The sequence below is a fragment of the Cyrtonyx montezumae genome, unplaced genomic scaffold (genome assembly GCF_038088225.1).
Source record: "Cyrtonyx montezumae isolate F1298 unplaced genomic scaffold, pur_monq_1.0 scaffold_3, whole genome shotgun sequence".
Taxonomy (NCBI): Eukaryota; Metazoa; Chordata; class Aves; order Galliformes; family Odontophoridae; genus Cyrtonyx; species Cyrtonyx montezumae.
This window is the reverse complement of record NW_027072034.1, coordinates 11,823,478-11,843,933: the sequence shown is the minus strand read 5'-3', so window position 1 is coordinate 11,843,933 and position 20,456 is coordinate 11,823,478. Positions and strand designations below refer to the sequence as shown.

General features: G+C 45.9%; 1 protein-coding gene across 6 annotated transcripts in view; it reads left to right on the top strand.

Moving 5' to 3' along the window:
• Positions 1–16,769: 16,769 nt before the first annotated feature.
• Positions 16,770–20,456, top strand: part of DACH1 (dachshund family transcription factor 1) — a 347,790-nt gene continuing 344,103 nt past the window's right edge. For all 6 annotated transcript variants that reach the window (XM_065744032.1, XM_065744033.1, XM_065744031.1 and 3 more), the window contains exon 1: positions 16,770–17,475. In XM_065744032.1, coding sequence (XP_065600104.1) covers positions 16,781–17,475 — 695 coding nt within the window. In that variant the 5' untranslated portion in view covers positions 16,770–16,780. The remainder of the gene's footprint in view (positions 17,476–20,456) is intronic.

The following is a 20,456-nucleotide window of genomic DNA, read 5'->3' as shown; positions in this document are numbered from 1 at the left end:
AAAGGAGTGTAGCAAGAAGACTATTTTAATAATGATGCAACCAGAAGGAATTGAAGTATATAGTATATTAACAAAAAGCTGGAATTACTTTGCATTAATAAATGAATCATATAATCATAGAAACACAGAATTCTTAGTTATAAGGGACTTCCAAAGGTCACCTAGTTCAACATTTTGGCAGTGAATGGGACATGCACAGCTAAATCACGTTGCCCAGGGTCTTATCCAGCTTCACCTTGAAAGTCTCCATGGACAGAACATCAACCACAACACTGGGCAAACCATTCCAGTGCCTCACCACCTTCACAGTAAAAGTCTTTTTCCTTATATCCAACCTAAATCTACCTTCTTTAAGCTTGAAGCCACTTGTTCTATCACCACAGACCCCGCAAAAGAGTCTGTCCCCTTTTTTCCTGTTGCTCCCCTTTAGATACTGAAAGGCCACTATCAGTCACCTCGCAGCCTTCTGTTCTCCAGGACTGAACAGCCCCAGCTCTCTCAGCATGTCCTTGTAGGAGAGGTGTTCCATCCCTCGGATCATTTTTGTGGCCCTTCTCTGCTCATGCTCCAACAGGTCTACGTCCCTCCTGTACTGAGGACTCCATATCTGGATGCAGTACTTCAGATGAGGCCTTGCCAGTGCAGAGTATAGGGGCAGGATCACCTCCCCCGACCTGCTGACCATGCTTTTTTTCACGCAACCCATGATATGGCTGGCTTTCTGGGCTGCAAGGACACACTTCTGGGTCATGCCCATCTTTCCATCAACCAGCATTCCCAGGACTTTTTTGGAAGGGCTGCACTCGATCTTTTCATTCTCCAGCTTATATTGGTAGTGAGGGTTACCTCAACCCAGGTGCAAGATCTTGCATTTGGATTTGTTGAACCTGGGCTCACTGCTCAAACCTGTCTAGGTCCCTCTGAATGGCAGCCCATCTCTCTGGTGTATTGACTGTACCTCACAGTGTGGTATCGTCGGCAAACTTGCTGTGGGTGCACTCGACCTCAGTGTCAACGTCACTGATGAAGATATTAAAGATTATCAGTCATATTACAGGCACATTTACACTTATACATTTAGTTAGCAATACTGTGATAGAAATCTCCAATGTTTAATGCAATAGCTTATGTACTGTCATGGAAATGAGCAATGGGATGAGAACAGTAATCAACTACCATTGATTCACTATCTACAGTGTAAAACTCCAAAGTCATTATGTATACTTCAGAAACACAAAAGTCATTATGTATTCTTAAGGAGCAGAAATACATCCAAACTGTCCTGACCCTAATATGTTTGTGGATATCACCATAACAAATTTAAAATGAAGAGAAGATTTAATTGTTAGGAACATCTAACTTTTGTCCAAACCCATACAACTTTACACAACATTTGTCAGCATATATATATTGAGAAGAAAATAAAACCAAATAGATAATAAAAAGTTGGGTAAAAAATCCCAATATAAATACTTTGCACTGATTGACCAGTAAAATCAAAACAATTGTCCATGCTCTCAAAATGCATTCTTGAATAATGTTATGCGCCTATAGCCAATGGGCTTTCTCTCAAGTAAAATTACTCAAGTGTACAAATTTTTCAGAATTAGGGCCAAGCAATATAATACTAGACAACAGAACCCAAAGGCCATTGGCAGCCATTCAGGAAAAGCTCCAGAGATAGTAGTATCAAACAGATAGCTGAGTAAAATTAATAAAACCATGCTATGACAGATTAAAAAAATGTTAGTTGCGTAGTGTCACTTTGCTTTCATAGTTGGTATGATCTTAAATTGAAAAGGGTCAAACCAACTACAGTAACAGGAAATAAGTAATATTTGATCTGTTTTCTACAGAATACTTTAGTAATCTTAAAGCAATATAAAAACAACAACAACAACATGGCAGACACCAGAAAAAAAACCAAAGCATATATACTGAGATTTATCATAATTTTTTTTCAAGTCCAGGTTGATCATGGCTATTTAAAAACAAACAGAAGAACTTAAGACATCAAGGAAGAATTTAAAATATTAGCATGCATTACAGCATCAAAACAGAAGCAAACTAAAGAACAAAATATTAAGCAGTTAAGCATGGTATAACGATGTCTACACTGAAGTTCTTACATGCAGATTTGCCTAACACCAGACAAGAAATTGTCATGAAAATTTGACCCATGAGGGGAATACACAACACCTAAAAGTACTTCGCCATTGAGATAGGATTCTAAATTCCATTCTCTGTGTTGCATTATCTTCGTTTGTGAGAGAAGGTAGAATGCATACTCCGCTAGGTGTACAATCTGATGCATTGAGTAAGCAATGAGATACAAAGAAGACCCATCAAATGTCCATAGAGCTCCATAATCTCGATCATTCCACACAAATATTTATTTTTGTAGACAGATTTAGAAGAATAACTTCCCTCAATATCAAAAAGTAATCTGGTGAAATAACTTCTTTTAAATTAGACTGGGTGGTTCAAATAGTATCTACAGATTGTAACAAAAGAGCTTACTGTTTTTTACATTAATTAAAACAAAAGATAGCATTACTATGACAGTTATGTGGTCCAAAGCATAGTGCATCTCCCTTATACTACTGTCCCCAACAGTGGATAAAGAAAGGAAGAATGTCTTTTTAACCAAAGTCTGTGATTAGGAAAAGCAGTCTCTTTGGTTTTCCCTTTCCATCAACTGTAGTTTTGAAAGACAGGTCTTGACATACAGACCTAGGGAAGTCGAACCTTTTCAGTGATGTAGACTAGAAATATCTCAAAAATCTTTATCAGGCTTTAGATTTTAAAACTTATAGTGCTTTATTTTTCCAAAGATAGCCAAAACCCACCCACCAGTTTCCATTCATATTTAGTAATAGAGTTGACAGCCGATTTACAGCTGTAGACTAACATTAATATTCATTTTCTACACTATGACTGAGACTAGATTTTCCTTGTAATCCCTACATACATAGCAAGTCAACTACTACATAGGTTGTTCTGAAAGTAATGCCTCCTATTTCCATGAATTCTACAACATATACAAGGATCACATAACGCTATTTGATAGAGCAAATTCTCAGCTACAAGACACTTTTTCAACAAGAAGTGACCCACTGTTGCTGTTGACACGGCTGAGACACATTACCCACGTCCTCATTATGCTCACATAGTATTTGTTCTCCATAAACATTCAGCAAGCATCACTGAATGTCAGTGGATGTAATTTTGTTCACATGGAGGAATGCAGTTCCATACCTTTGCTTCATACACGCTTCCATGTCAGACATTGCTTGACAGACAGCCCCTCTGCTGCTGTCCATCACAGCAACAAAATGTAACAGAATACTGGTGGGAAGGTACAAACTCCATTGCTATACCACCAACATCCACATGTGACATTATGGGCCAACGTAGTAAATAGGAGGCATTACTTTCAGAACAGCCCTCACAGCTTTAATTTCTGCTTTCTGACTTTCTGGTGAGTCTAACTCACATTTTTGAAGGGTTTTGCCCACTCCATGCTACAGCTCATTACATAGTAATGAGTAAACTCTGTGCTAGTAACTTCACTGTTAGTTTAGAAGTATGTTTGTAAATAAATATATATGTAAAAATAAAGAGTAAGAGAAAATATCAAGATAGCAAAAACTGCTAATGCATTATAAAAGTAGGGACTAAAAATAATTAATAGTAAGCAATGAACCACAACTAGTGTCATATTCCCTGCCTTTCTCTGATCTGGCATTAGCTGCCATTATAAATTAAAGAAATAATTCCCCAAACAATTGCGATTAGCCGCTAGAGATTTTGCACACCAGCTCAGAAGTGTCTGTGGGCTTGCTAACAAAAGCAATTTCTTAGCAAGCAATATACTAACCCTGTGGGGCTGTTAATGAATCTGCTTTGCGGTAAACTTTTTAGGAGTACAGTGCTACAGAGACATTTTTATGTGTTTTGTTTTCTGAAGATTCTTATTCCTACAAAGTTCCTTTAACGGAAATTCATATTTCATTTTATTCACGAAACCCTTGCAGTTCAATTTTCACTGTGCTACACATTTAATTTTGAGGCAGTTCTTTTCAGAACTGCTTATTGTTACCTGCAGTTGAAAGCATCATTTTTAGCTTTATTTTAATGCAGATATTTTCCCTTTTGTTAATCCTTTGTTTATATGTAATAGTTAGTTTGTAGTATTTCTCCAAAACTCAAACTGATAAGAAATTATTCTTTTCTGCTGCTTTCTGTGCATTTAACTCCAGCTATTCATTATCATTTACAGCCTCTCCCCTACAGAGGGCACCTTTGCCTTATTGGAACTGCTTCTACAAAAGAGATAATCGGGAGTAATCAGAAAAATAACTGAGCCTTAAAAAGAGCTCAAACTTTTCAAAGATGCGAGATCTCACTTGGATAGCCTTTTTAATTAACCACGTTTTGTACTATTATTCAACAGTGAGCAATAGCCATGTTTCATTCTACACTATTACAGTCTCTACAAAGAAATGATGAGATGAACTGGAGATTTCTGGGATTTATACCAGAGGCCAACAGTGAAAAGAATGACCATCAGTTTTCATTTGTTTTTCCACCAGTAATTATGGTAGGTTCTTTTGTCATTAAAAAAAAAGTGCAAGAAGCACACAAAAAACGTTGCCCATGGGAAAAAAAAGTCACATAAAGAAAGTCAACTGTTTCCCAAATAAATTTTACTACCAGATCTTCAACTAGTAACTATTCAAAAGTTTTTTGAGTTGAAGACAAGAAGAACTAGAAGATTTTATTTATTTTATAAAGTAAGGCCTTCAAAACTGATTCTAAAGTTCTTCTTCAGTAAAAATATCAGCTGACTGCAAGTCCGTGCCCAAAAGTAATTTTCTTCCTGATTTTTTCATATGCTATTATTTATGAAATATCATCTGTATCATTCATAGTGTCTGCTAGTTCTGAATAAAACTTGCAATACTTTTTTGTTCAATATTGTTTTTCAGCTCAATCTGTTAAACAGTCTTCCTTTACAGGCCATTTCACTAATGTGGTAAGACAGATGCAAACATCATTGATTTGTAAATGGCAAAGTGAAAATTCTGAAGAATAAAGAATAATCTTCCCTCTGTCATTCTGTATCTGTCTGACTATTCAAAACAAGCTACAGCTATAAAAAGAAGTGCAAGACATTGCATTTATGTGACTTCCAAACAGATCAGTACTGTGTTACTTTATCTTAACTGGGGGGAAATACAGGAAAACATGTATCTGTCCCTTCACATAATGCTTTTTATGGTGTTCAATAAATATTACAAACAGCCTTGTAAATTCAAAAGTAAATGCAAAAGAAGTCAACCTGTTGCAAGAAGAATCTAAGTTTCCTAGGCTGATTTCTGGAACAGATACAGGGTGTGTGTAAAGAATCTAACTCAGAACTCTGCAAAGAATGTGCCCTGAGTTCCCTTGCACTTTTCTAGAAAACTCATATGCAGAATGCATTCATGTTTGGATTTTCAGCTTCAAATACCCAGCACAAAAGCACAAGAACACAAAAACCTGAATCTCCTGTCCAAGCTGCTAAATTAATTAAGTAGGACATGTATTTGTGAGTAATACACAGTAATTGGAAAATTGTTTTAGGGAGTATTTTAGCAAACTCTGTGTTACAGTTTTACTTCCTTTTTCTTTTCAAATTATAGACTGAGGCTGAATTCCTCACTAATTAAGGTAATTTTATTTGTTTGTTTGTTTGTTTGTTTAGGATTTCATTTCTAGACGTTAGTAGAAATGTTGCACAAGTCATAGTGGCAAGATCAAGAGCTTGTTCTTATAAAAGTGACCAAAATTAGTATATGCTTCAGGACAGTTATTATGATATAGAACAGCTGTAGTTACACTTGCAGTAGTAAATTAAACAGTGCCAGGTATGTTCCCAGGTCTTTACTTTAAAAACATACAAACAGTCCCAAGCACACATTAGGCCTGCCCAAATCCCCCAAATATAAATTCTTAGATGTGGTTTGGGGAAAATTGATGCTGCATGTTCCTGAGACCCTGCCCAGCTGGCATGAGGGTGCTACCACTCTCTTTTGGGAGGACTGCCAGTTGTGCTAGTTGTTAACATGTACTAGTTGGCTTTACTGCTTAGGAATATTCCCAATCAAGTTTAACATCCTAGCATGTAGCCTCTGAATCTATATTTACTGCAGCCATTGTATGTCACTGTATTTAAAAGTATCAACTATTGGCCCTTACTTGCAAACTGTGTGTTGAGTTCCAAATTTATATCACTAGGAAGCAAAACACTCAATAACTCAGATTTCTTGATTATATGTACTGTTATATGCATTATTTTCCTTGTAATTGCTTCAGCTTCATAGTAAAAGATAAAACTTGGAGCCATTAAGAAAATGTTTCTTTGAATGTAGCTTTATGTTTGTAGATAGCACAATCAAAACATAAAGGTCAAGGAATAACATTTTTAGCAGAATCTAAGTTACACAGGAGCTCCAGTTTCAAAGCAGGCACAAAGGTACCAGTGGAGTGAAAAGTGCTGCCTTACCTCAAGTACTGTGTGCAGTTTTGGGTGCCACAGTATAAAAATGACACAGAACTATTAGGAAATATCTAAAGAAGGGCTATGAAGATGGTGAAGGATCTAAGAAGACAATGTGTATGAGCCGAAGTCCCTTGGTTTGTTCAGTCCAGAGTAGAGGAAACAAGGGGAGGCCTCATGGTGGCCTACAGCTCCTCTCAAGGAGAGGGTCAGGCACTGATCTCTGCTCTCTGGTGACAGCAACAGGACCTGAGGGAATGGCATAGAGCTGCTTCACAGTGGAGTCAGGTTGGGTGTTGGGGAAAGGTTCTTCATCAGAGGGTGGTAGGCATGGAACAGGCTCCCCAGGGCAGTGGTCACAGTCTGGTCTGTTGGCATTCAAGAAGTGGCTGATCAAAGCTCTCACACATAAGGTCTTAGTTTTTGTCAGCCCTATGTGGAGCAAGAAGATGGACTTGATGTTACTTGCTGATCCTTTCTAACTCGTGGTATTCTGTGATTCTATTATCATATCGTGCATATCGTGCAACACAGGAATTTGCATATCGTGCAACACAAGAAGGTGAGGAGGGGGCTGAACAGCCCAACAGCAACAGTTTCTCTGAATTCAGCCTTTATCTGAGAACTACAAGAGTCTATTTGGAGGACTTTCTCATAGTAGTAGTACATCGTTTCACTGGCATAAAATCTCCAAAGAAACTTCACTACTGAAAACTTCATACTGATTCCTGCTGCTACTATGTGGGAAACCTGGGTTAATTCTTTTGTCCTGTGGGAAAGACAGAAGTCTGTGAAAACAGGTTTCCCACTGCGTAAGTGACCAGCCTAACTGGTTACTGGCCATAAACCAGAATGTAAACACAGATGCAGAAGAAAATGTCTCCTCTCAAATTGTCTTGTCTGAAGCCCCGACCTTGTGAATGTAATGGACCCAAGGAAAGGCAATTTGTGATTAGGCAGGAATTCTCCCTTCAACAAGACAGCCATCTCTATGACATCCATACATCCAACAAAGGAAAGAAGCCTTCGCACTGTCAAAATTAGATAAGGCATTGAGGTGCATCTACTAAGTCATGCAACAGTGAATAGCATGAGCATGAGAAAGTTGTTCTGTTCCGTTCTTCCTCATGTGTGAAAACACAGTTATCAATAATCTTTAACTGCCTGAGAGTGATCATCATACTGAAGGACACAATTAAGCAAAAGGTCTACAGTTAAAACTTTTTCTTACTATCTAGATTGCAGTAAATTAGCTGGTAGTCGTTCATTCTTTTTCCATTACTTGAAGTTTTTATTTTAAGTTGATACTCCCATGTTTAGGAGGACACAGTTTTAGTAAATCCAACTTTATTGTATATATTTTAAACTTAATGTGTGGTTAAAGTTTTTTACTGGAATTTTATTTCTTCTAGATTTCTACAACTATCTTACATTCATTTCTTATTTAAATACAATCACTGTTTTTCTTTTTGGAAAAAAAAATGAACAAAAAAAAACTTTGTTTTTTAATTCTTTTTGGTCCTTTTGTGACTCAGTTTCTTGTTTTCCAGGGTTAAGTGCGTTCTTATAAATACACAGCCAAATTTAAACATAAGAAAAAAGGGAAAGGGAAAGGGAAAGGGAAAGGGAAAGGGAAAGGGAAAGGGAAAGGGAAAGGGAAAGGGAAAGGGAAAGGGAAAGGGAAAGGGAAAGGGAAAGAGAAAGGGAAAAAAAGAAAAAAAAGAAGGAAGAAAAGGAAAAGGTATGACTATTAGGTAAACAGAAGAGATGCAGGTTAATCCTGAGCCACTTTTCATCATCTACCAGATGATTTTGTACACTCAGCCCAAGCTACTTCAGAATGTATCTGGAGTTTTCCTTATTGACTAACTAAGGCCTTAGTATCTCAAGAAGCTCACACAATGTGAAGCAACTGTTTTCCAAAAACTTTCAAAGACAGTATTTGAAGATGACACCTACTTGTGACACAGTACGTGACATAACTCCCAAGTGTAAATTCTTTGCCTTTTGCAGCATTGGGAATGTTGTATGGGAAATGAAATTACTCTGGGCACTATTGTAAGTGTGTGGCTCTGACTGGAAGTACAATTGAGTATCCCAACCCACAATGAATTAGCAAATACTCAAGGCATTCAGTACCATTATGAAAGCATGCCTTGAGCTTGTCTACCTGATATATTCTACCCAGACAAGGAGGGTTGTGTGTAACCTTCCTTTTAAAATCCATCCTCATCTCCAAAGCAAGGAAAACAGACAGCTTATAAAAAAAAAAAAAGGAAAACATGTAAATGATGTTCATTAACAACCTCCAAACAGTAAGTATGAAAAAAATGATTGTTAGATAGATAGATAGATAGACAGATATGATATTAGGAAAAAACTCTTCTCAGAAAGAGTACTGAGGTGTTGAAATAGGCTGCCCAAGGAGGCAGTGGATTCACTGTCCCTGGAGATGTTCAGAAAAGGTATAGATGTGGCAGTGACAGACATGGGTTAGTAGTGGGCACAGTGACAATGGGTTGGTGGTTGGACTGGATGTTCTTAATGGTCTTTTCCAACATTAATGATTCTACTATTCTAGACAGGCAGATAGACAGATAAACATCACTTGAGAAGAAAAGAAAAAAATGAGGCCTAGTTGAAACACCTTGCAGAGTTCCTCTAGTTTGGAATGTCGGATGAGAAAGCAAACCCCAGAAAAGTAGACAGCAATAGTGGTGCTTCCTACCAAGTCTTTCCCACTGGGCAGCCCCTCCAGCTGCTCTCAGAACGACAGACAGGATGAAGCACTTGCTCCTTTCATGCACCTTCTCAAACAGGGGCGTTGGTGAGGGTGGAAGAGACAGAGGATGGAAAAAAAAACGAAGAAACAAAAGAACGTAAGTGGCATTTTTTCCCGAAGTTTCCTTTTTCTAAGATTACACCTAGCAAATGAAGAAGCGAATCCCAGCCGGTGAAGGACGAGCTTAAGCCGATTTACTCTCCGCCGCGCTCTCCCAGCGTCGCCCCGCGGACGTTCCGCAGGAAGCGCAGCACAGCGCGGCTCAGGATGCACGGGCGCTAGTGGGCGCTGCGCGTCTGGTTAAGTTTCTCTGAGCAACGCTTATCCCGCGTGGCATCGAGGCATAGGGAAAGGGGCAGGGGCAACAACTGCTGCTTCAGCGTGACGGACTTCGTCTGCGTGTACAGCCCCCTTTTGTATTTCTTTGCTTTAGTGGAACTGAGCTGGGATAGGTCACTGAACACGCAGGAACCAGGCAGGCAAAGTACTTCTTTTTAAAATGAATGTTATTGCTGTTAAATTCAGGACCTCGCAAAGCACCACCCCACGTTACCCCTCAGATGTCGCTTCGGTCATGCAGCACATAATAACATCCGCAGAGCCCACGAGAACCGCAGCTGAAAGCTGTCCAAGGAGCCGTGCGTGCCAGGTTACCTCTGAGCTCCTTTAGGCACGCTTGGCAGCACGCATACCTCTGTTTCGTCCAAGCTGGGCTGGGAGGAGGGGACACGCTTGGCACTTTTATGTATATATATATATTTATATATATAATTATTATTATTTGCTTTTCGGATGATATTTAACAAGACTCTGTAGTAGTATTGCAAGAGATGCAATAATAATAATAATAATAAATGCAACAGTAATAAATATAATAACAATAACTGTAAGAAGAAGAACAACAACAAAAGGCACCAACACCTCGGCACAGAACCCAAGCCCATTTAGCAACTTCCAGACTTTGTTCCCCCGCTTTGTTATCGGCTCACAGAAGACGGAAATGGGAGATAACGCTGCCATGCAAATGAAGCCAACAGCCCTCCCGCTCCTGCTTAGGGTCCTGCGCGATGCACGCTTTGCCCCAGAGCAGCTTTTCCCCTCCCCTTGCAACGCGCATTGTCCTCTGACAGCTGATTCTTATCGTTCCGGTGGGGGTATTGTGTTTCAGCTCGTGGCGCTGGAAAACACTGCAACTTTCTTTGAAGTTAAATGGCTTCATTTTGTTTCCATGTCTGAATAACTCTGCCCGGGAACTGGAGTGACCCAAAGGCGCTCATTCATAGCAACCTGCTCCGAAGGGAGGGAGGGAGGGAGGGGAGAAGGGAGGGAAGGAAGGATGGAGGAAGGGGGGGCGGCTCCCCACCAGCCCCAGTGGCATCGTAATTAAATTTTATTTTATCCCACCGAGGCATGCAAAATATCGAGCAAAATACAAGTTTAAGTAATTTGTTTGTATTCTTATCTGCAGGAGTTGGAAATTAACAGCCCCGCTAGTTTACTGTTAAGCCTGGAGAGCGAGAGATTGCTTCGCAAACATTGCAGTTATTATGGCTGCAGTTGGTACTCTTTGTATAAATTATTGATCAGCCATCTTATTTTTCTTTCTGCTTAATGGATATTATAGCGCGGCCGTTTACACGCCGTGGTTAAGGTTGTGTCAGCACTTCCATTTGCAGCATCCCCTCGGAGTTCTCTACGAACCCCAGCTCCGGGCTGAAACTTTTCCAGCAGGGGCTCCGACTCCTAAAGGTCCCTCCTTCCCCCGCCCCATCTAAGAACAATTACGAAGTTTGGCTTGAAGCGACTCGAGGTGGAAAACTTGCGTCTCGCAGCTGTCAGTCCACATATATACGTATAAATATGAAGAGTCCGGTGTGCACTTATTCCTCTTACAATTAAAAGAGCAGCAATCAGCGCCCGACCGCTGCCGGGGGCACCGAGCCCCGACGCTCCCCCCGACCCCAGAGCTCCCGCGGGCGGCAGGACCGAGCTCCGCGGCGGGGAGGGGGCACCGGGAGCGGGGGCCGAAGGGGGGGCACCACGAGGACCTGGAGCGCTAATACTGGGTCAGCCTGGGTCGAAAGCGCTGATGTCGGGCCGCTTCATTTCGGGCAGCCTGGGTCGGGAACTGGGGATGGAGCGGAGGAGCGAACTTTTATAAGAGGACGTGGGAAAGGGCATCTCCTATGCTGTCCCCACTCACAATTGAACGGCGGGGTTTTGCACTTCAGAATTCCTGCTCCAAGAGACTCTTCCTACCTGTTGGTAAGGGAATTAACGTGTTGGGCTGCAGACCTCTGACGAGAGCATCGCTCGAGTTACGCTTTCATCACATCTCCGTCTGTCCCAGCCCTGATTCAATTCACGCAAGGAAGTCGGGTATAATTTCCCCGCCACCGCAGCTCTCTCCATTGGCTGTCAGTTGGATGGGAACGTGGCAGGCAGTGCCGCTCACCTGCTCCATCGCTGCGGCCGTGCAGCGCGGGGGGGACCCGAGCGCTCCGCCATGGGGCTGCGGGACCGCGGCGTGAGCGTACGGCTCAGCGCAGCGCGGGGCTTTTTAGGTGCTGACTTCGAAACAGATTCTCTGAAGTCACAAGCGCGACTTAGGGATGAAAATAATAATTTGGGAATAAGCGAGGAGCTCGATTGGCGCGGTGCGTCCGCAATTTGCATGCGTATATATATTTATATGTATATATATACACGCGTGCGTCGGGTGCCGGGGAAGCGTGTGGAGGTTCCCGTGCGTCGGTCATCGGCTCTTGGCCGGAGCATCACCGCGTCCCCGGAGGCAGCGCTCAGCTCTAGTGAGGATGAAGCGGGAGCGCAGAGGGGAGCTCCCTGGGGCCGGACCCTTGTGCCCGGCAGTTGAATGCCCTCGCAGTCAGCGCGGGGCCCCGCTGAGCAGTGCCGGCGCAAAGCGGCTGCGTGAGCCGGGCCGTGTGCGAAGTGCCGGGCGCGGAGCCCCGCCGGTACCGCGCTGCCCCGCCGAGATCCGCACGTCCAGCAATTAGCCCAGCTAGCAACGTGCCGCCAGCGTTGTAAAAACTTCTGAAAGTTGTTTTCAAAGGTTCCTGAAGTTTCTCCGCTTCCACTCTTCCTTATTGTCATCACTGTTAGTTACTAACGCCCCATCCGTAAATACAAGCTGCGGTGAGCGCAATGTGTAAGCAGCCCCGCCATGCATTCTCTACTTTTGCTGATATATGGTGCGCCGCTCAGAAGTGCACGCTATTGTTGGAGCTGTTTGTGCCGGGCGTGCTAATGCACTGTTTGATGGAGTGAATTAGCAGTCATAACAATCTGGCAGTCTGGCCATAGGAGTGTGCTCCAATTGATTTGTGTTATGGCTGGACTGGAAAATCTCGTGTTAGTTGTTTTTTGCCCTGGGGCATTGTTTGTACCAAACTCCAGTTTTCATTTAATTTTCCAATAGATTTTGAAAGACCAAAAGGTTTGTGATCAACGTTTGCTGCACTTTATTATTATTCAGTTATTAAAAATACCCTATGAGTAATTTCAGGTTCCCCCAAACCTCGCTTTCAATTAGAGTAAACACAATTAGTGTGACGTCGTGCTCAGAATGGCAAATCTGCCTCTGTAACTGCTAAGCGTGTTATCTGCTCGTCCTGTCACTGTAAGGAATCCAGTTCGTGTTTGTGTTGGACGAGGTCTGTGCTAATTTGACTATAATGCAACAATTAGAAAAACAGCACTGCGGTCCCCGGTTCCTTACTGCCGGCACAGCACTGCACACCGACCCCGACTGCACTCAGCAGTTTGCAGTGTTCAGCAAACAGCCCGGTGGAAGGGGAAGAGCCCGGTCCCAGGCTCCCAGTGTTTTCCTGAGTAATACAGGGGAGTAAGTACGAGGTCCCTCCCTCTTTCTCAGCCTCCTTCCAAATAACAGGAGCTCGTGGAAGTAGGATGCTGCCTGTGAACCCGGGGAGTGACAGCTGAACAGAACTTACCTTCTCCTCGCAGTGCCTGCTCCTGTCTGAGCCTCCTGCTCAGCAGTCGCTTGCCAGAGTTGTAATGCAGCACGATTAAACCTAAAGCGTGACTCTATTGATCATGCAGAAAGCTTTGTGAAATGGAGTTTCTTCTCTTTGGAAACTGGGGAGCAAAATAGGTCACCGAAAAGCGTAAGACAAGACACAAGAGAGAAATGCCTTTTTTGGAGGGATGCAGTCAAAAGAAATGCAGGGAAAAAATATTGTATGTGAAGTTAATGTGATGATGCACAATTCATCCCCGCCATGTGCCTGTCCGCTGTGCATCCCCCGTCCATTCCTTCACATTCACTCTGCAGACACATATCTCTCTCTCCCTTTTTCTTTTTTTTTCCTGAATGAATTAAAATATTTAATTATCAATAATAACAGAAGAAAGAGGATGCACTGGTTTGCTGCCCGACCTCCTGTCAGTCAGGTACTCAGATTCCTTGAAACGCAACAACTACAATGCATTTTCTAATTTCATTTCACCCTTTCAGCTGCCCTCAAAATTGTAATTTAATACAATAGTGAACCCTGTATCAGTCTTTTTTTTTTTTTTTGAGTAATAAATTACAATCATTGTCAATACATCTTACTGCTTTAACATACATTTTATTATACTGAAATTGTCAAAAGAAAAAAGAGAGACAGAGAAACAGAGCGAATCCCTGCCCTGAACAGTGCTATGTGCAGAGCAGAAACCCAGCTTCAAACAATATTCCAGGAAAGAAATTAAAGACTTCTTAATTAGTGCAGCAATTAAGCTTTCTTGGTCGCATTTTAATCAGCCCAGGCCCTATCAAAGGACAAACAGAACGATTTGCAGGTCTTTGAATTTTAAACAGTCTTATTGATTTCAGCACCATAAGTCTTTGCATGACACAGGGAGAATTTTCAAATATCAGTTACAGTCACTGGAGTTTTGCTGATACCAACTCAGGGCAACAAAGAAAACGCCCAAGCTGATCGCTGCAGGAAGGGGCAGCAAGGAATGGAAATGCAACCCAGGGAAAGTTCACAATGAGCCATCTCAGGGTGTGTTGGTGCATCCTCCTGTTAGAACAAACCCAGCCCTTCCATAGCTGTTTGGGAACACTTACAGAGCTGCAAGTTTCCAGGAGCTTCAAGACCTTCCTTAAGTCTCCTCATTTCTAGGTTTCTAATCCCACTGTTCCATTTAGAAGAGGAAGTTTAACTCAAAACTGGTGGTGAACCCTTTCAAACTATGTTTCCTTTATAACGAGCCACGATAAGTTCGTAAGTTCATAAGTTCATAAGGTTGGAAAGGACCTACAAGATCATCTAGTCCAACCATCCTCCTATCACTATCCCTACCCAACTACTAAATCAAATCCCTTAGCACCTCATCTAAACGCTTCTTGAACAGCGCTAGGGATGGTGCCTCAACCACCTCCCTAGGCAGGCCATTCCAGTGCCTGACCACTCTTTTAGAGAAAAAATGTTTCCTCAGGTCTAATCTAAATCTTCCCCGGCGCAACTTGTGGCCATTCCCTCTCGTCCTGGTGATGAAGGTGTGTCCATGAGGGCACACAACGAGAAGACAAGAAGGTCCAGTATGCAGCACCTTCCAGGAAAGCAGGCCGTACACAACACAATAGGTTTTCTCACTAAGGGTTCAGGTGCTCTTCAGGAGTCAATATCCTGTTCCTGGCTCTGTCTCTGTTTCCAAGCTCATTTGGTCTTCACAAGAGAAGATGAGCTGAAAAGGAGTACTGAGGCAAAGAAAGCACAGATAGGGCTGAGTTGCTACAACTGAACACAGTGCTTTTTATGTTTTTCAGTGTGTTCCAGTTTTTATGACAACTTTAGGTGCTGCCTCTGGGCCTGCGGTTGTGTGAGCATCTTCAGGAGAACAGGATGGGAACCGTGTGCTGGAGGATGTTCTACACCACCACAGGTGCACGAGATCCCAAAACGAAAGCCACACAGCGTTTCCTTGTCTGCATTTACCAATTTAAAAGGGTTTGGTTTAGGATATCTGAAGTTTCACGGTTGGGTGGTAGTAAACCACAGACGCCCGTCCATTACAGCTGGAGCACCATGAACAGGAGATCATATGAGAACTGCATGGAAATTCCCTGCGCGGAATTACTACAGTGAGATTACCCACTCATAAGATGTGTCATCCTGTGAGTCATATCTCACATAATAACACATTTAGTGAAGCTACAGCAGCTATGGGCACATACACGCATCACAATTAAGCGCATAACTTGTACTCCTCAAACTGGAAATCTCATGCACACATTAACCCAACTTCTGCACATGCCCAACGGCACGAAAGGCCCATTTCTTCACCGCCTGGAACTGGAAATTGCCCTCACAAGGAGCAGCACAAACCCGGCAGCCCTTCGGACGGATCCAAACACATCGCCCGGGGCCACCTCACCGCTCCGTCCCCGGCCTTGACAGCCACGAGGACCCCGCGCGCATCCCGCCGGCCGCGCCACTGCGCATGTGCGCCCGGCTCCGCGCGCTGTACCTGGCGGCCCCGCCACCTGTGGCGTGACGCCCGCGCTCCGGGAGTGACTCCGCCCCGCCGGCAGGGGGCGCGCTTCTCCCGATGGGGGGGGGGGGGGGGGGGGGGGGGAACAACAACAGTGTTTCCCGAGCGCGGCGCGGAGCCGCTCGCGCTTCTCTGCAGAGCGCTGACAAGCGGCTGCCGACACGGGCTGGGGAAATTACATCCCGCGTGCGGCGGGTTGAAACCTGAAACATGTCATCTAACGGTTCCGAAGAGGGGGGAGGAGGGGGGGGCTGCTCCCCGCGCCCCCGCTCCGGGCTCGTGGTTGGATAATTCGGGTTAACGCCGCGAGCGATCCCTGCGCCGCTTCAAAGGGTATTTCAAGTTGCCGGAGCTCCGCCCCCCGCGCCGTGTGACAACAACAACTCGTCCGGAGCGGGCGGCAGCGGCGGCGGCACTTCCCGGCTCCTTTTCTCTCTGTCATTCCCCTCTCAATCTTTGATCAATGTACTCGCCGGAGAGAGCCCGGGTCCTGCACACCTCCTCCTTCTCCCGGCCGCCCTCGCCGCGGTGCTAGCGCGGGGCCGCAGGCAGGAGCTGCCCTCCCCCTCCCCTCGCCCCGGCCCCGCCGCCCGGAGCGGACTTCTCTCCTCCTCCTCCTCCTCCTCCTCCTTCTCCTCCTCCTCCTCCTCCGGCCCCGCTCGCGGGACACTTTGTGCGTTCGCCGCTCACTCCGTCCCTGCTCTGCTCTCCCGCTGCCGCGGCACCTGAGCGGGGCTGTCCCCCTTCTCTTCCCCCTCCTTCTCCCTTCTCCTCTCTATTTTTTTTAATACATATTTTAAATTTTTTTAAATTATTATTATTATTTTCAATTTTCCCCCCTTCTCCCGCGCGCGTGTGTGGGAACTTTCCCCCCACCCTGCCCCCCCCTTCCCCCCCCCTCCCCCCCCCACGCCGTATATGTGACCATGGCCGTTCCGGCTGCGCTGATCCCTCCGGCCCCGCTGGTCCCCCCTCAGCCTCCGGTCTCAACTTCTGCCGCCTGCACCACCACCACCACCACCACCTCCTCCTCCTCGGCGGCCGCCACCTCCTCTCCGGCTCCGGCCATCGCTCCCCCGCCGCCCGCCTCGGGGACGAACCTATTCCGCCCGGAGCCCATCGCAGCGCCGGCGGCGGCCGCAGTCACCTCCACCACCACCACCACCACCACGAGCGGAGGCAGCGGCGGAGGCAGCGGCGGCGGCGGCGGCAGCCCCAGCCTGGGCACCGGCGGCGGCACCTCCACGCCCAACGCCGGCGCGGCCGGCAGCCTGCCCGGCAAGCCCGTGTACTCGACCCCGTCCCCGGTGGAGAACACCCCCCAGAATAACGAGTGCAAGATGGTGGATCTGAGGGGGGCCAAAGTGGCCTCCTTCACCGTGGAGGGCTGCGAGCTCATCTGCCTGCCCCAGGCGTTCGACCTCTTCCTGAAGCACTTGGTGGGGGGCTTGCACACGGTCTACACCAAGCTGAAGCGCCTGGAGATCACGCCCGTGGTCTGCAACGTGGAGCAGGTCCGCATCCTGCGGGGGCTGGGGGCCATCCAGCCCGGCGTCAACCGCTGCAAACTCATCTCCCGGAAGGATTTCGAGACCCTCTACAACGACTGCACCAACGCCAGGTACCGCCGGGAGCCGAGCGCTCGGCCCCCCCGCCCCCGTCCCACCCCCGCGCGGTGCGGTGCGGCGCCGCTCTCCGCCGCCGACCCCGGGGGGAGGGGGGGTGGCTGTGTCCACCTGCGCTACGCGCCGCGCTGCTGTCCCCTACTCCGTGTCCCCCTACCCAGGCCGAGGCGTGGCCCCAAGTGCCGCTGGGGTGTAGCTTTAACCCTGCGGAGAAGCGGCCGGGGAGGTGGAATGGGGTGGGGGCGAGGCGCTGCCCGGAGGCCGCTGGGCCGCCGAGCGCTGTCATACACTTTTGTGCGGCCGCCACATGGCGGGCGGGGAGGAGCGGGCTGCGATCGGGGCAGGGGGCATGGGGCCGAGCAGGTGCGAGCGGGTGCCGACGCGGGGTGGGGGTTGGGGGAGGAGGAGGGGGGGGAAGTCGACAGGGACGCGCGCACGGCGGCGCGCTCCCGGCCCCTCTCACCCTGGGGTCGGGCGGGGGGGGAGGGGGCGGGGGGAAAGCCCCAAAGTTGGCAGAGAGCGGGGAGAAGCAGAAGGAGCTGGCGAAAGAGGAAATTCTTACCGCGGCGTGAAAGCGTGAGGCTGTTACCTCCGCGCATGTAGGTTATGGGATTGGGGTCTGTAAGGGTCGCTCCGCCGCCGTGACCCCGCGCTGGGGATGGTGCACCCGCGGGGATCCCACTGCCGCTCTGAGCGCAGAGCGCAGCGTTGGCACATCTCGGGGTGCGGCAGGAGCCGGCACGTGGGGAATTAACCCCGTGCGGTTTCGTGCTGGTGGTGGGGGGACGTGCCCTGCTTCCCCACACGGACCGGGCCAGAGTTGGCACCGAGACGTGGATGGATGGAGCTCCTCATTGATCAGGGCAACGAGGCCCGGGGTAACTTCCCAGTGATGACATAACCCCAACTTTGGGGACTGCGTTGTTTCAGTTCACATCGATAGGTGTTTCTGTTGTCACAGCTCTGCCAAGAGTTCAACATTCGCTCCTTATAAGTAGCTCAAGTTTCATTTTGTCACGCTCACATCGTGCGATGCACAACTTCAACACGTGGGAGTGAAAAACAGAAAAAAAAGGGGAGAAACTTTTCTTTGGGGGCAGGGTGGGTGCAGGTCCCCATACCTGGCAGGGCACGGCCATGGCACCAACAGCACAGGTCTGTGCTGCGCTGCCATCCAGCACGGTGAGAATTACAGGCGTGGGTTCAGGAGCGGATGGGATTTGACCCTTAAAAAGCATAATTGTAGTAGACATATTTATACGTCCATTAAGCAAATAACTTAATGGAAAGGATTTGCGATGCGTATGCAGAATGCATTATTATGGTATAGAAAGATAAAGCAAAGTGGGTCAGTGAGTTTGGGTCAGAACGGATGATACCATCGGAACATCAAACTGTATTTACTTTCTGGGTTTCTCCTCCAATACGTTTCAGTCTGGCTCTTCGTTCCTTACAAGCTAATTATTTGTAATTATTTCTGACTGTACAGCACTCACGTAGGGCATTGTGATCCACTCGGTGCAGCGATTGCAGTGACCTTCCCGGGCTCTGCTCCGCTGGGCGATGTCTGTCTGTGTCTGAGTGGGCACTGTTGCGGAGATGGAGCTGTAGGAGCCGGCTCCATCCCAGCAGCTAAATTGTTACAGTGCTCGGATGGAGAAATTGTGACCCAGCATCTTATCACCGTTGTATTTGTCTCATAATCAGCTGATGCACTCAAATACACTAATCCCTTTTTGGAAAGCTTCATCAAGGTTAATAGGTTGTTTAATCAAAAAAGGCATCCAAATAAAGCCATTGCTTTGCTGTTCTTTAAATGGATGGAATCGTTAGTTGCCAGCCGCTGTGGAAATCATTTGTAATAACTTATTTCAGGATAGAAAAGTTTTAGACATGTTTCACCGAAATGATACATTTTAACTGTGATATTGCTATTTAAAAAAAAAAGAAATCGATAAACCAAAAATCAATGAAACACCAAGGGATTTTCTATTGAATGCTTTATGTGGAGTTCTGTAAAGTGAATTGGTTTCTGTGTTTATTTGTGATACTACTAATAATAACATGATACTAAAGGACCTTTTTCTAAATTAGGCTCTGTATCAGTTCACTGGAAAAACAGCCTTCCGCTATGGAGGATGACTTTTCTTTTCTGGTCCTACTGACCTTTGCTTTTATTTTCCCCATAAAAAGCATCAGTTGCCAAACAGAAATCCAGGAAATAGCAAACTGTGCGTTTAGCCTGCATTATGATTAAATGGTTTGACATTAATGGGATGCTAGAAAGCCATATGCCAAACAAATAGGAGAAGTGTAAAGGCAAAACACGAAAAATATTTAAGGCTATTGGATGCCAATCACATCAGGTTTCCTGGATGAGTCTGTGGAGCAGAGCAGCGCACTGTGCACTGGATGTCACCTGCGTGGGATTAATGACCTGGAAGCTATTGATCCCAGATTGTTCTGGCCTCTTGTGTCTCAAGCACTTGCTGTGGAATTTTGACATGCTGGTCCCTTCCTGGAATTTCCCATAGACTTAGATTGGCTTTGGATCGTGCCCATGGCAAGCTGAGAGCGTGCCTTCCACTGACCTCCCTCCCGTGGCCAGGACATGTTAATCTCTGCTGACATTTGAGGATGATTTGAATGAGTTCATTGACATTCATACTTAAAGCAAGAGAGTGACTTGCTCTGTTTGGGAGTTGTTTACAAATTTTGGAAATCAACCCAATTGATTTGGAGTGCAGAGGGGAAAGATTCCCAAAGTGAAGCAGTCCGTCCCACCCCCAAAGCCTGTCTTGCAGTCTCTTTGCTGTAGCTTCTGGAGCTCTCAGCGATGTAAACCTGGCGTGTGCATGTTTGCAGAGTGCTCAGCGCTCGCATCATTTTCCTCCTGTTTGTATTAATTGAGCATCTCACCCAGATAGGTTAGTGCAGATCACAGGTAGTTTAAATGCACCCGTCAGCAGTGCAGCTG